The 15,282-nt window shown below is 33.2% G+C and overlaps 1 protein-coding gene across 1 annotated transcript; it reads left to right on the top strand.

Annotated features, from left to right (window-relative positions):
- The first annotated feature begins 5,211 nt into the window (after positions 1-5,211).
- Positions 5,212-6,895, top strand: LOC115954613 (early nodulin-like protein 2). Its single transcript, XM_031072524.1, has 2 exons — positions 5,212-5,550; positions 5,787-6,895. The coding sequence occupies exons 1-2, from the start codon at positions 5,373-5,375 to the stop codon at positions 6,602-6,604; spliced, it is 996 nt and encodes a 331-aa protein (XP_030928384.1). The 5' UTR covers positions 5,212-5,372; the 3' UTR covers positions 6,605-6,895.
- The last annotated feature ends 8,387 nt before the right edge of the window (positions 6,896-15,282 follow it).

Below are 15,282 nucleotides of genomic sequence, written 5' to 3'. Positions count from 1 at the left end.
AGCAGGCTTGCATGTTATTAAAGAATAATAGTTGTCAAAGAGTTTGTGTTTGATTTAAATTGGGAAACCAAGCAACACAATCTTCATTCAAAAAAGAAACAACACAATCCATTAAAGCAATTCTCCACATTTTTAAGTCTAAACATAAACTTTTACGCAGTACATCAACTTTACCAAACACAAAGAAGTTTTGAAGAATCACAAACTTACCTATACACCTCTCTTGTGCGCTCCATGTCTTGGGGGCGTCAAGCTCTTCGTACATGGCATAGTTAGTCCTATAAAACAAATGGCAAAAGGCAAACAATCAGCGACAAAGTTTAAGCATACGAAATCTAATTAAGCATACAAAAAAAGTTTAAGCATACGAAATCCAATTAAGCGAATTTCAATCCAAATTCTCAAACAGCAATACCTACAATAAGTAAATATATCGCTGCCGATACTATTTCTATCTCGTAAACCTCTCTAACTCTCTCCTTATTATCCCCTTAAAAAAAAAAAAAAAAAAAAAAAAAAAAAAAAAAAAAAGCATAAATTCCTACATCTAAAAAAATTAAGAAGAAGCATAAAGATAACAGTGGCTTGTTATCAAAGAGTTTGTGTTTGATTTAAATTAGGAAACTAAGTAGCATAATCCCCTAAAAAATAAAGAGTAAATTCCTACCCCTAAAAAAAAAAAGGCGTAAATTCCAATTATAAAAAAAATAAAATAAAAACCCCAAAAAAAAGAAAGAACCCTTACCAACATCCTTTCTCAAGTAGCCAGTTCAAACACATACCCTTTTATTTGAAATTTCTAAGTCAGCCATGGGTAATAAGCAATCGTCAAACACTTTTGAATCCCTAATCACATTCACCCATGGCCCACGGGTAAGTACTTGGCAGCCATGGTAGGTAAAAACTCAAAAAAAGTTAATGATAAAAAATATTTAAAAAAGAAAAAAAAGAAAGAGGGACTTACAAAAGATAGAACTTAAAAAGTTGTTGGAGCCTTAAATTGTTTAAAAACCAAATCTGAAAGTAGAAGAAGAAGAAAGAAGTGGATGTAGAGCTAATCTGAATGTCTTCAATCTGAAGAAAAATGAGAGAAACTGGCAAAGAGAGAAACTTGCAAAGTGAACGTGAAACTTGCAAAGTGAATGTGAGTTTGTGGGTCTTAAAGTATATGAGTTTTAATTTACATATCTATCTCTGATAGTTGAAAATTTGTAAGTGGGTATGATGAGGATATCTTAGGCATGAAAAATATGGAATCCAAATAAGGGAAGCCTCTTAAATAGTAGTATAGATAATGTCAAGATAAAAAGAAATCGACACGGTAAATTTTCTTAAGAATTCTAGAGGATTTTGATTTATTTAGATGTGACAAATTGGATTACAAGTTCAGAAACTAACAAATTGGACCATGTAATTATCCGTAACTTCCAAGGTCATGATTTTCAGTTTGTTTTGTTATGTCGGTTTTGAGGCTTCACACCATTGGCTTGCCCGCACTTGTCTGTGCTCCACAAACACCACGCTTCAGTTTTCAAAATCTAACTAATAAGGAAAGCAATCCTTATAAAAACTATGAACTCCACTCAATAGCCCTTCGTGTTTAATTTTCTTGCAAATAACCGAGCACCCACCACCCCACTAACGCAGGAAACAAAGACAAAGCAAGAAAAATGGCATCAAGCAAGGTTTCCATAGTGCTTTTCATTACCATGATCGTTTTTCTGGCATCCTCTAACGTTGGAGAAGCCTTGAGATGGCGAACAGACCACACATGCTACCATAAGTGCGACATAGCTTGCATAAATCAAAGAGGTCATGACGAGGGTCGTTGCCAAGGTTATTGCAACCAGTATTGCTCTGTTTTGGAATGTATTTTTTGTTGGTGATATTTAGATATGACACTCTGAAATTTGAACTGAAATGGAGATACATTCTATAATTCATGTTTGTACGCCAATGTTGACTAGTAAAAAGGATCTTCTAAGGCGCAGAATTACATCGGAAAACCTATTTTACCAGATATAGGACTCAAAAAGTATCTTGCAGATTTGTGTGCTTACTTTATATTGTTGTCTAGTAAAATATTGATTAGTATAATGCTGCTCATATAGAATTGATTTGAAACTTGCCTTTTCGGGTGTAATAATATGTTCTGTGTTGCTTAGTTTTCTTCATCTTTAGGGGTCTTTTCAGCATTGTTATAACAAGAAGAGGTTTATAAAGATTTTCTGCGTTTTGGCACATCAATTGCACAAGAAGAGACCAAATTATACTTGTAGTTTCGTATACAAATTTTGTAACACTATATTATAAGAAAACACAATTTATGTTTGTATGTTGGCAAGCATTGACAATCATCAATGGTAAAACCAGGGAAATATTGATGGCCTATAGAAACTTTTGAAGTGGAGGGGATAAAGCTTCAGAGCTACTAATGATGGCACACACTTCCGGTTCTAGAGTAAACTCCTTCCTTCTTTACTAGTAGTTAACGTGTGAGTTTTAAGAAAGAGTTGTTCTAACACTACAAACCAGGGACAGACCCAAGTGGGGGCCTAAGGGGGCTCGGGCTCATGGGCCCAAAAAAAAATAGTAGCTAAAATTTTCAACCAAAAAAAAAAAAAAAGGACTTGGCCCCCTATCCCAGCCAGCCAGCCCAATCAAGACTCAAGAGCCCATGTAAATCTAAAAATAAAAAAATAAAAAACTAATCACGCAAGACTCTCGCGTGAATAGTTTTTATGACAATGGCCCAAATCAGAGAGACTTTGGAGTTGTTGGAAACTACAAGCTTCCTTTTATTATAACACATCATGCAAAATAATGCTTCCTATTCTTCTTTTCTTTTTCTTATTTACTTTTTAATTAATTTTTTTTATACAAGCGATAATGTGAAAATAGAATGGAGTTACTTAGTCTTAGCTTAGTTTTAGTACCTCGAGAGGCATTAAAATCTTTCAAAAGTAATGATCTTTGTTTGTTGGTAAAGAATTTCTATCCACAAAATTTCACAAATTATGACAAACAAGTGTAGGAGAAGGAGCTTTATCATTTTAAGCATCATGTAGTCCAGGATCCAGAGTTCAAAAAATTGAACAATTTATTTGAGTTGTGTCAATGGTTAGTGAAAACTGGAAACTCAAAATACTACAAACTTGTTTATAAAATGGTGAGATGTGCTTACTCTTCCAGTTTCTATTGCTACTACAAAGCGAGCATTTTCAGCTATGAAAGTTGTCAAAACTAACCTTCAAAACAAATTTTTTGACGGACTCTTTGATGTTATACATTAAAAAGGATATAGCTTCAACATTTAGTTTGGATTCAATCATAGATGATTTTGAAGATTTAATAGAGCATCGAATTCCCTTTTCATAGATGATTGTATTTAGAAACAATATTATTTCATGTCTTTTGTTTTTGTTGGTAGATGATTGTATATTAATATATTAAGAAACAATGATTTTTGGATATTTGTCTTAATTGATAGTTTATTAATACTATATGGATGCGTATTTGAAAAAAAAAAAAAATTTCGCTTATCTCCGGCTCCCCCAGCTTGAAATCCTGGGTCCGTCCCTGCTACAAACTTAACCACAAATCTCATGCATGCGCAGTAGACTGTGACCAGCTATCTATCACTTTCACATAGAACCCACCACTTTTTTTCCACAACTTAACAATTAGCCACGTGAAAGAGTCGTAGCAAAAACTTTGACTAAGTTTGTGATACTAGATTTTTTTTTTTTTTTTTTAAGAAATTTGTTTAATTACAATATGTTTGTATTACTATTAAAAGAATCCTTAAGAAGAGTGAATTAAAAATTTTGTTCATTTTATATTTGGATAATTAATAAGTAGACAAGTGGATAAAGAGAGAGATGAACCCCTCGTCTAAATTTAAGCCACTTTGATGGAAGGGAGATCAAAGAAAGTGATCATGTAAAACATTCAAAATATTATTTCAGTTTCAACAAAATAAGCAGATCCCAAACAGGCACTTGGTGTGTAATAAAAATTTTGTAACTATTATTACTCAAAAATGTTTTTGCAAAAAAAATAAATAAATAAATAAATTACCTACCCAATGTAAATCGCAATAGATCATTACGTTCAAAATTATAGTTAAAAAATAAATGCTACAAACTAATTCATCTGATAAATTTTATAGTATCAAATGTCGTACAAAGAAGGAATGCCATAACAATGGGCTCAGAGACCCATCACCCATAGGCCTAGTATGGACCACAACTCGTGATTGAACAGGGTCCAAACCCCACAACCCCACCAGTAGTTGTAAAGTCATTGTATGCGTTAATGAAGTCCTAATTGAGCATCACCATTGATTGAGCATCACAATTGATTGAGCATCACCATTGGGGGTTGCTTAAACTCCAATTTAGTGCCCATAATTGGTAGAGCTAAAGGCAATTTTTTTTTGTTAACTTCTTGCTACAGTGAACTACCAAGACTAGCAGTTCACTATAGCAAGAAGGCATAAAAAAAATATTATTTTATCACTTAGTTGAGTTTCGTAGCAAAGAGGAACAAAGAGGAAGTGAGAAAGAAATTAATAAAAAATTGAATAGTGCTTGACTAATGGTAAAAATAATGGAATTGATGAATGATTATAAGGTGGGTATGGGTATTAAAATACTTTTTTTTTTTTTTTAACTTTTTATGTTATACTGGTTTTTGTTTTGAGTTATTAATTAGTAAGTTGGACAAGTTCTTCTATATATCAATTATGATAGCGTGACCACAAATGAAACGAAGTGAATAATAAAACAGACATGTCAATTTTTTATACAATCAAACTCCAAGACCCATTACTTTTCTTTCAAAATAAAAAAGAACCGTTCTCCAATCAAAAAAAAAAAAGAACCATTCCTTTTTCTTTTTTGTTTTGTGATAGGAATGATTTTAATTACGCTCTAAAGTCTAGCCCACAAAACTCTTGCCACCACATTAAATTCTAAAAACAATATACGTACCGTTAAGTCTCCATGATTATGCCACGTCTAGAGTCCCCGACAAAAACAAAATAAACGGTGGCTAATTTAACGTACCATATGAAAAATTCACACGATTTTTATTTTTCACTATTTTCTTCCCTTGTGAACGTTAGAATTCTCTTTATAATAATAAAAAAATAAAAAATAAAAAAAATCCCTTCCAACAACTTCGGTTTCCACACGCTCTAAAATAATTTCTATCTTCCAAAGACTTGATAAAGAATAGATCACTTAATTTCCTAGAAACTTCGAGTACCACATCATATATATATATATATATATATATATATAAACAGAGTCATAAATCTTCAAATTAATTAGGAAACTGTATTCTTTGTTTTCATTCCCTCATTAGTCATGGCGTTTCAGAGGCACATGAATTTCTTCTTTTTCTTTCTTCTCTTTTCTTGTTTTCTCTTTTCCTCGCAGGCTTCCAAATTCTACGTTGGTGGAAGAGATGGTTGGGTCTTGCACCCCTCCGAGAATTACACCCACTGGACTCAGAAAAACAGGTTCCAAGTCAATGACACTCTCGGTAATTGTTTAAGTCCTTTAATTTCCTTAATAATCACTCACAAATTACAATACATTTTGTCAATAATTTTGTAACTCAATTAGTGTCTCCTAATTATAATTTGTATATTTTGATATTTTCCTTAATTTATTCAAATTCTGCGGTCGAAATTATTGATGAGAATACTTTTTTTTTTGGTTTTTGATGGTAGACTTGTATTTATATGTGGGTGTTTGTGTTTGTTTTTGTTTTTGTAGTTTTCAAGTATAAGAAAGGGTCGGATTCTGTGTTGCTTGTGAACAAAGACGATTACTACAATTGCAACACAAAGAACCCAATAAAGAAATTAGAAGAAGGTGATTCTGAGTACAAGCTTGATAAGTCTGGGCCATCCTTTTTCATAAGTGGGAAGGAACAAAACTGTGAGAAGGGACAGAAACTAATTGTGACTGTTTTGTCTGTGAAACACAGCAACACCAGTCCTCCTAAAACCCCAACAGCACCAACACAAGCACCAACTCCAAGCAGCAGTCACACCCCAAAAGTTCCACCCTCTCTAGCTCCATCAAGTTCTTCACCTGGACCATCCATAGCCGCAACTCCAATCTCACTAGGCCCTGTAACTAATACCCCAGTAACATCACCATCATTTTCACCATTGATTTCACCACCATCATCATCACCATCATTTTCACCATTGATTTCACCATCATCATCACCATCATTTGCACCATCATTTTCACCATCTTCATTATCACCAGCATCAGAAGCACCTTCATTTGCGCCAGAAGCACCTTCTCCAGAGTCCAACGCTCCAACTGAGGCTCCAGCTTATTCACCAGCGTACTCATCTCCGCCAGAACCAGAAACAACACCGCCATCTTCACCGCCACTGTCACCGCCATCTTCATCGACAAAGTCGCCGCAATCTTCACCGTCACCGGGGTCAAGCACTCCAGGCGCAACGCCGCCTGCACAATCATCTGCATGGGCAGTAACTCCCACATATGTGTTTGTGAACTTAGTGGGTTCCGTTACTGTTTTGCTTAGTGTCTCTTTGGGTCCTGTCTTTTAGAATAAGAAAATTTCATTAGTCGGATTTGTTATTATTATAATAGGGTTTATTTTAGTTTTTCTTTTTCTTTTCTTTTTTTCGACTTTGTTTTGTTAAGTTTTTTTTTTTTTTTTTTTAGAGTTTTTCAAGTTTAGTTTATTATAATTTATAGACCAATTTAGCTTTTTTTTAGATTCAATAAGATAAATAATCGTGTATCTTACTCTTTTTGTGAAAAAGAGTATTATGATGATTTTTTTTGAGGATTTTTCTTGGGTATCAATAATATGAATGAGCCTGCTCATTTTCCTTTTTCTTTTTTCTTTTTTCTTTTCTTTCTCTACATTTTATCATTTTAATATTTTTTCTCTCTATACCCCAATTATCTTCAAGTCATCATTATCATTTTTATTTTATTTCTCAATGTAACATCTTTGGGATTCCCGATATAAAACAACGAAAGTGCTTGTTATTTAATGCGTTGGTCCGATTTTTCTATACCATCATAAATATTAATAATGAGGTTTTGACACGTGGCTCTAAGATTCAGAAAGTCCTAAATACTTTCATGGATTGAGATAAAGTGAAATAAGAAAGTGATATTTAGGGTTTGTTTGGATAGTACTTATTTTGCTGAAATTGAAAACTGAAAATACTGTAGTAAAATAATTTTTAAATATGTAAATAGTATTGTGGGACTTATTTTTAATGAAAAAGTTGATAAAAAGTGGAGTTTATGGGATCAGTGCATAAATATACTGTTCACATAAGACCGAGTCAAGTGCATAAATATACTGTTCACATAAGACCGAGTCAACTGTTACGGCTGAAAAGAAAAAAAAAAAAAAAAAAAAAGGCGTGAAAACACAGACGCAGCACTTAAGGGCTATCCAAACTAGCACTTAATATCAACTATTGAATAAAAGTAGTTTTTTTTTATATATAAATTAAAAAAAAAAAAAAAGGTTAAAAGTTAGAAGAGGTAAAAAATGAAAAAAAAAAAAAAAAACTTTAACTTTTGACTCAACCAAAAGTCTCTACTTCGTGACTATAATCACTTATTTTTGTCACCATATATACTTCAACGTATTATTTTATACTAAATTATAAACTACACCACTTAAGTTTGGGCTAATTTTAAATTTATCCCATAATTAAATTTTAAAATTTTAATCAACCCTTCTAACAATAGGTATCATTTGGATTTACTCACTTCCATTAATGTGCTATGCCTAACTGTTCATTGAGTGCCAAATTAATCAAAACATAAAGGATACAAAATCAAACAATCCCAAACTTAGAGGGCTTAAGATCAAAATAAATACAAACATAAAGGGTGTTGCTAGGGTGCCAATCTGGCACTAACCAAACATCTACTCATGACACTTTGAAAAAAATGAGCAAATCCAAACAATACCTAACATTAGGAGAGTGGATCAAAATTTTATAAGAAAAATCAAAATTACCTTAAACTTTAGAGATATAATTTATAATTTAATCTAATTTTCTATATAGAACTTTTAAATATATTTTTATACAATAAACAAAATAAGTTGAATAAACTTATAAAAATAAGTTCATCCAAACACACATAAAAAAAAAAAAAAAAAAATCTCAAATCTTCTAGGAGCACTCTATGACTTTATGGTTTATAAACAAATCCTGTTAAATACTAATGGAGTTGAATTAGATTAGTATTTCTTTGTGTGAACTGTGAAAGTCTATGGAGTACTGTATACGTGGGACTTTCTTTTTTTGGTATAATAATAATTAATAAAACAATCTTACCTTCGTTTTTTTTTTTTTTTTGGAAGAATAAAAGAACCTTACCTAGTAGTATTTATTAAGGAAATAAAATTAAAATTTTGCTTTGCGAATTTATTCATGAGTAATACTACAATCACATCCCCCTCAAAAAAATACTATAATCACAAACAATTTTTTAATATTTTTATAAATTTTTATTGTGGCAAATTTTTATTAGTTTTCATTTGAGTCCATCATTTTTTCACTTACCAAATAATCGCTCACTGTATCAACTATCTTTTAAAAAAAAATTGTAATTCTAGCATTTCCTATTATTCATATATGAAATTTAATGTGCAGCACTAACCAATGCCCCCTCCCCTCATTTGGAAATAGGCACTAGAGTGGAAATTTGCAGAAAAGTCTATGGAAAATGGAGGACCTAATATCCATTGAAATGAATTGACCGACTTAAGTCTGCAACAAAGTAAATGCTTAAGAAGTCAAGAATCAAGAAGTGTCGACTTTGTTGCGTTGCGATGATAAGTGTCCGTTTGTGATTGCCGTATAGCAGGGTTATAGACTTAATTTTGGTGATGGTGCTTTAACGAAAAAGAATAATAATAATAATAATTATTATTATTATTATTATTATTACTATATGATAAACTATAATAATAAATAATGTAAAGTTATGTATTTTTTTTTTATGAGAAATAGTTTCAAACCTATAGGATCTGTTTATAAGAAGCTTTACCAGTAAAATTATGTCTGCTTAATAACTTAATTGATAAAGAGATTTTAGATATAAAAAAAGATGATAAAAGACTAAATAAATATTATACTGTCTACAATATAAATCTTACATTGCTAGTACAATGTAAATTAAGAATTTTTCAAAAGAAAAAATGTCATACATACATTTGTATTAGGGGTATCATATGTCTTTTTCAAAAAAATCGAATTTTTTTTTTTTTCCTTACAAACTTAAATTGTAGCCAATGGCTACTTACATTCAATAAAAAGATATTGAGTAGAGTTGTAGCCAAACTTTGTCCTAAAATTATTGGATTTTTTATTGTTTTATTTTTATTTTTTACAAAATTTAGCTTCAAACTTAGTATGTTGGATTTTTTTTATTAGACATAAATTATGAATTTTTGACAAATTCACCATTAAATTTTTTTTTTTTTTTAAATATCCTCTATATTTGTAAAATTTTTAAAACATTAAAACTCAATAGCTATATTATCAATTAAAATGTTTAAAATTTAAGTTTTATAGTATTAAATTGTGTATAAAAAATAAGTTTATGAATAAAATATTAAATAATATATGATTAATTGACACAAAATTTAACATGCATGTTAAAAACATAAAGAATATATAATCTCTAATAATATGTTTTTGTACTAATTTTTTTTAGTAAAAATTGTAGTCGATCCATTAACTACAATTAAGTTTGTAGACAAACTTTATATTTTATTTTAGTGTTCTTTTGAAAACTGTTTTTTTTTTTTTTTTTTTTTTGTAAGTGTAAGTAAATTTTAAAAAGTTGTACATGAAAATTAAAATCTAAGCTATAAACGGTAAATTCTTCACGTGAGACTCACGTAGCTGATAAAAAAAAATGACAGGGGGATATTAATATCAACTTAGTTATTCTGGAAATAAACTTGTCTGAACAAGTAAATTAATTGAGGCCAGTCCCTTTCACTCTCAGCTCTCATAGTCTCCATTGAAAAACAGCAATAAACGGTGTTCCATTTCACATCGGCCCCAAAAGCTGCTAGAAAGTTAACCTGCAATAAATGGTGTGCTTTAGCCTTTTAGGTACCGCAAATTTTGTTGCGTTGTCACAATAAGAAACAACCTCTTCACTAGATTGGAAGTATCTGACATCTGTACCTCTTTTCTTCTTTTTGCTCTTAACCCTTTTTTAGAGGAATATGAAATTATGTCTTGAATGTGCATATGGACAAATTTTTTTTTTTTTTTTTAATAATTCTAATGTAATGCTTAACTAACAAGTAATGAGGACCCTTATCCACTAACAAAAGTGTACATGCTTATGTTTCAAGCTTAATTAAACTTTTTAGTGGGCTGTTTTCTTCCATCTAAAGCAAAAGAATTTATCCTTAAGCTGTAGGAACAAGCACATTAAAAATCGCACAATTGCTAGTGAATTACAAACACAAATATCTTTGATATGGCCCCTGAGTGACTCTGCATTTATATTTTTTACATTCTAGCATTAAGACAAAATATTAGTAATACATATTAAGATAATCTTCGTAAATATCCTACTAGCAATACCATTTAGACAACCAAGTAACCATCTAAAAATGTGTGAGCTGGACATATATTTTAACAACAGCACAACCACTTAGCCATCCATCTAATATCTTTAATTTAAAATTTGGACAAAATTGATAAATTAGTTTCTACTTTCTAGCCAATTGTTACAATTCTCACTAAAAAAAAAAAAATTTAACATGGTATATATTTTAAAATTTTAACTATTAAACTGCATATTCTTTATTTTCTTAACACACATGTATCAAATTTTGTATTAATCGGATATTATTTACTATTCGATTTATAAACTTATTTTTATGAACAATTTTAAACTACAGAACTTAAATTTAAATATTTAAATAATGATATAACTATTAATGTTTAATTTTTTTAAAGATTTAACAAGTATGGAAGATATTAAAAAAATATTCTAATGATAAATTTGTCAAAATTCACCTCTAATAAAACAACCTACTTTCCTCAAAACAAAACAAAAAAATCTACTTTCTCAAAAAAATAAAAATAAAACAACCGTTCACAATAAATTTGTCGGTCAATTAAAATTTCAAATAATTTTAAATGTAGTAGTTTATTAATTATTGTGCCAAAATTTTACTTTTTTTAAAAAGTATATACTTTTCGTATGAACAGAGATTTAAAACTGAGTCCCATGACTTTATAGCTGTTCCATTCCTTTATTATGTGTCAAAGTCGGGCTCACGTGTCTGACAAGTCGGCAGTTTTCGCCAATATCAGTCAATCTGATCTTAGGAAAAGACCTCTCTCGTTGTCTGATAATTACCAAATCGGCTTATCTTTCTTTACTCTACCGACAAACACTTTGACCGCTTGCAAAGGTAAAATAGCTTCTTTTTCTGGCAAATAAAATTTGATTACTTTTTTTTACACTCACTGAGTCGGCCAGTTTTCACTTATTAATAGTTAGGAAATGCTAACGAATGTTTTTATAGTATTGGTTAAGAATTTAATTAAAAAAAATTTTATGAGAAAAAAAAATTAATGTTTTGACAATTTTTTTCATTTCTCATAAAAATAATATCAAAACTTTTTTAAAATAAATCCTTAATCAGTGCTCTTAGAACACTCATTAGTATAACCCTAATAGTTATCATTAGAGCCTTTTATTAACATTATTTTTTTTCTATACCACTAATAATATATCACATCAACTAGTGTCAAAAAAATTGTCTCTAGAATTTCTCATTCTTGCCTAAAATTCTTTTTAAAATTTTATTATAATTAAAATAAATTAATTTGTAGCATTTTATCACATATTTAATATAAAAAATTATCAAAAACTATATCTTTTAATAAATATTACATTAATAATTCACTAAACAGAGTCAGAATATCCAAAAACGGTAAAGGACGCAATATTTTTTCATAATTCTTTTGTATTCTCGTATTTTATAGATATATAACTGTGGGGCCCGAAATCTGAGGTCCCAGCCCACTTTGTATTAAAGGCCCAAAACCCAAGCCGAGGAGTCCTACTGCCAAGGACGCGCAATGAAAGCTCCTTGAAGGCCCAAGGATGTGGCCGAGGATGACTTTACGTCCAACCTCTCACAAAAACGCCTGAAGAAGAGGACAGATTCAGTACAAGAGCAGCACAAGGGAGAAGGCTGCCAGCACCTTAATGTAGAGCCCATCGCTTGATAAACTCATACTCATACCATGCTATCCAGTTTTTCCCAACCACTCTGACGTGAGGATTGATAAGACGAGTAACCACCCCAAAGAAGGAGAAACTGACACGTAGATGAAGAAGGGGAAATGAATACTAGTATAAAAGGGAAAAGAGAGCTAAAAAGAAGGGGGTCCAAAGAAAGGAGGAGAGAAAAGAGGAAGGTTGGTGAGAAGGTAATGCTCCTCGGATTAAGTTCGAGGAGCTAAACCTCTTAAACCACACCAAGGTAAGGCTCAGCTATGCAGTTCAAGCATACATTTGTATGATTTCTCATTAAACCAGGACTAGACCCCTGCCCAGTGCCCAAGGGCATGCCTTTCCAAACCCATTCTCTACAAATCATATTATTTGGGCCCTTTACATACGAGCCCAAGGTCATTCCCGGGCCGTTAAAAATTGTGTCCCTACAATTGGCGCCGTCTGTGGAAGGCTTGCGCATTGGCGCAGGTGGCGGTGGAGTCCACTCTCTAGCAAGCAGAGGTTCGCGGGGTTTCCTCCATCTCCGGCTACATGCAGTTGTTGCTCCAATATAAACTTCTGCTAGGGGCTACGCCTTGCAGTGCCAATGGCGCGGACAGCTCTAGGGGCTTCTGGCCTCAAGCCGGCTCTCCTCGCCCTGGTCTAGGGGCTTACGTTCAAAAAATAAATAAATATAAAAAAAAATTACAAGTTTTGGACAGAACCAAGGCCTTGCATGGTCCTCGGACTCAAGCCTATAGAGAAACCAAGTACACAAAAAAAATTACAAGTTTTGGACAGAACCAAGGCCTTGCATGGTCCTCGGACTCAAGCCTATGGGGAAACCAAGTACACAAGAAAAATTACAAGTTTTGGACAGAACCAAGGCCTTACATGGTCCTCGGACTCAAGCCTATGGGGAAACCAAGTACACAAAGAAAAATTACAAATTTTGGACAGAACCAAGGCTTTGCATGGTCCTCGGACTCAAGCCTATGGGAAAACCAAGTACACAAAAAAAATTACAAGTTTTGGACAGAACCAAGGCCTTGCATAGTCCTCGAACTCAAGCCTATGGGGAAACCAAGTACACAAAAAAAAAAAATTACAAGTATTGGACAGAACCAAGGCCTTGCATGGTCCTCGGACTCAAGCCTATGGGGAAACCAAGTACACAAGAAAAATTACAAGTTTTGGACAGAACTAAGGCCTTGCATGGTCCTCGGACTCAAGCCTATGGGGAAACCAAGTACACAAAGAAAAATTACAAGTTTTGGACAGAACCAAGACTTTGCATGGTCCTCGGACTCAAGCCTATGGGAAAACCAAGTACACAAAAAAAATTACAAGTTTTGGACAGAACCAAGGCCTTGCATGGTCCTCGGACTCAAGCCTATGGGGAAACCAAGTACACAAAAAAAAAATTACAAGTATTGGACAGAACCAAGGCCTTGCATGGTCCTCGGACTCAAGCCTATGGGGAAACCAAGTACACAAGAAAAATTACAAGTTTTGGACAGAACCAAGGCCTTGCATGGTCCTCGGACTCAAGCCTATGGGGAAACCAAGTACACAAAAAAATTACAAGTTTTGAACAGAACCAAGGCCTTGCATGGTCCTCGAACTCAAGCCTATGGGGAAACTAAGTACACAAAAAAAATTACAAGTTTTGGACAAAACCAAGGCCTTGCATGGTCCTCGGACTCAAGCCTATGGGGAAACCAACTACTTAAAAGGAAAACTACGTTACATGAACCTTAGAATCCATCCGAGGAGAACTCCCCATTAACAGTTGGATTAATCCCTAAACTGCACGGATCCCTCGGTCTACTCTCGGATCCTCAGTACCAAAGGGATTGATGCAATATAGGGCAATATGTTACCAAAAACACAATCGAAGTCCCTCATTACTCGGCTACCCCCTCGGATGAATTATTTAGAGTTCATCTTTCTCGGGCATTTGTTTTGCATGTATCGCACAGCGCTCGGCCGTTATCTCGGTTAGTTTCATGAGTTTAATTTATTGAGAATTACCATTACTATACTTGATAATGTCAATAAGTTTAAACTAGTAGGAATTTGTTTTAAGGCATTTTTCTGCTCTAAGTATCATTAAAGGCAGGTGTATATTTAATATTCATGCACAAAGTAATTGTTGCAGAAAAGAAAAGTATTTAGAAAGAAATAAACTCATCTTTTATTAAGACAAAAAAATAGTACAGTGTACAATGAAAAGTTGGAACAAACTTATACTAAAGCTAACTACGAAAGTGAAAAGAAAAGATACAAGAGAATGAAGATAAAGCCGAAGAAGAAGTACAGAGGAGAGGTTGGCTGCTGTTCCAAGATGTTGATTAAGGGAACCATTCCTCAATACTTTTACATACCCATAACTCACGCAGCCAAAGAACCCAACGTGGGGCCTGCACCGTTGAAGAAAATGTGCAGAGAGCGCCTGGCTTCGGGCTAGCGCCGCTGAAGAAAAGGTGCAGGGAACCCAACTTGAGGCCCGCACCGTTGAAGAAAAGGTGCCGAGAACCGGAAGTTGAGGAGCCCCCACGAAAATTTGCCTGCGACAAGGCAGACGGCGCTGATGGCAGAAATTCTTTCTTCTGACATACCAAAAATCTGGCATGACCAGAACCTGCTTCGGATTTTGGCTAAAAGAGGGAGAAATACCATCTTCCCCTTGTCAAAACAGGGGATTGGTTTGAATCTGTGCCATCCTTATCCGTACCACATCACCTTAAGTATCATGAGGATTCGGTGCCTCTGAAGCGTGCGAAGACTTTTCATCCCCATCCATGCCTCAAACATCTTGCTTTGAGGCAGAATGGCACTAGAAATGGAGATCGTGGATATGGCAGAAGGAGTATGATTCCAAAGGGAACAGGAGAATTCATATGTAAGGGGAGTGACCCCTATCATATTTATACACAGAGCAAACCGGTGGCATTTAATTCATGCAAATTTCCAAGGAGTGCTA

The sequence above is a fragment of the Quercus lobata genome, chromosome 8 (assembly GCF_001633185.2).
Source record: "Quercus lobata isolate SW786 chromosome 8, ValleyOak3.0 Primary Assembly, whole genome shotgun sequence".
Classification (NCBI taxonomy): domain Eukaryota; kingdom Viridiplantae; phylum Streptophyta; class Magnoliopsida; order Fagales; family Fagaceae; genus Quercus; species Quercus lobata.
Note: the sequence above shows the minus strand (reverse complement) of the source record. Positions and strands in the feature narration are given on the sequence as shown.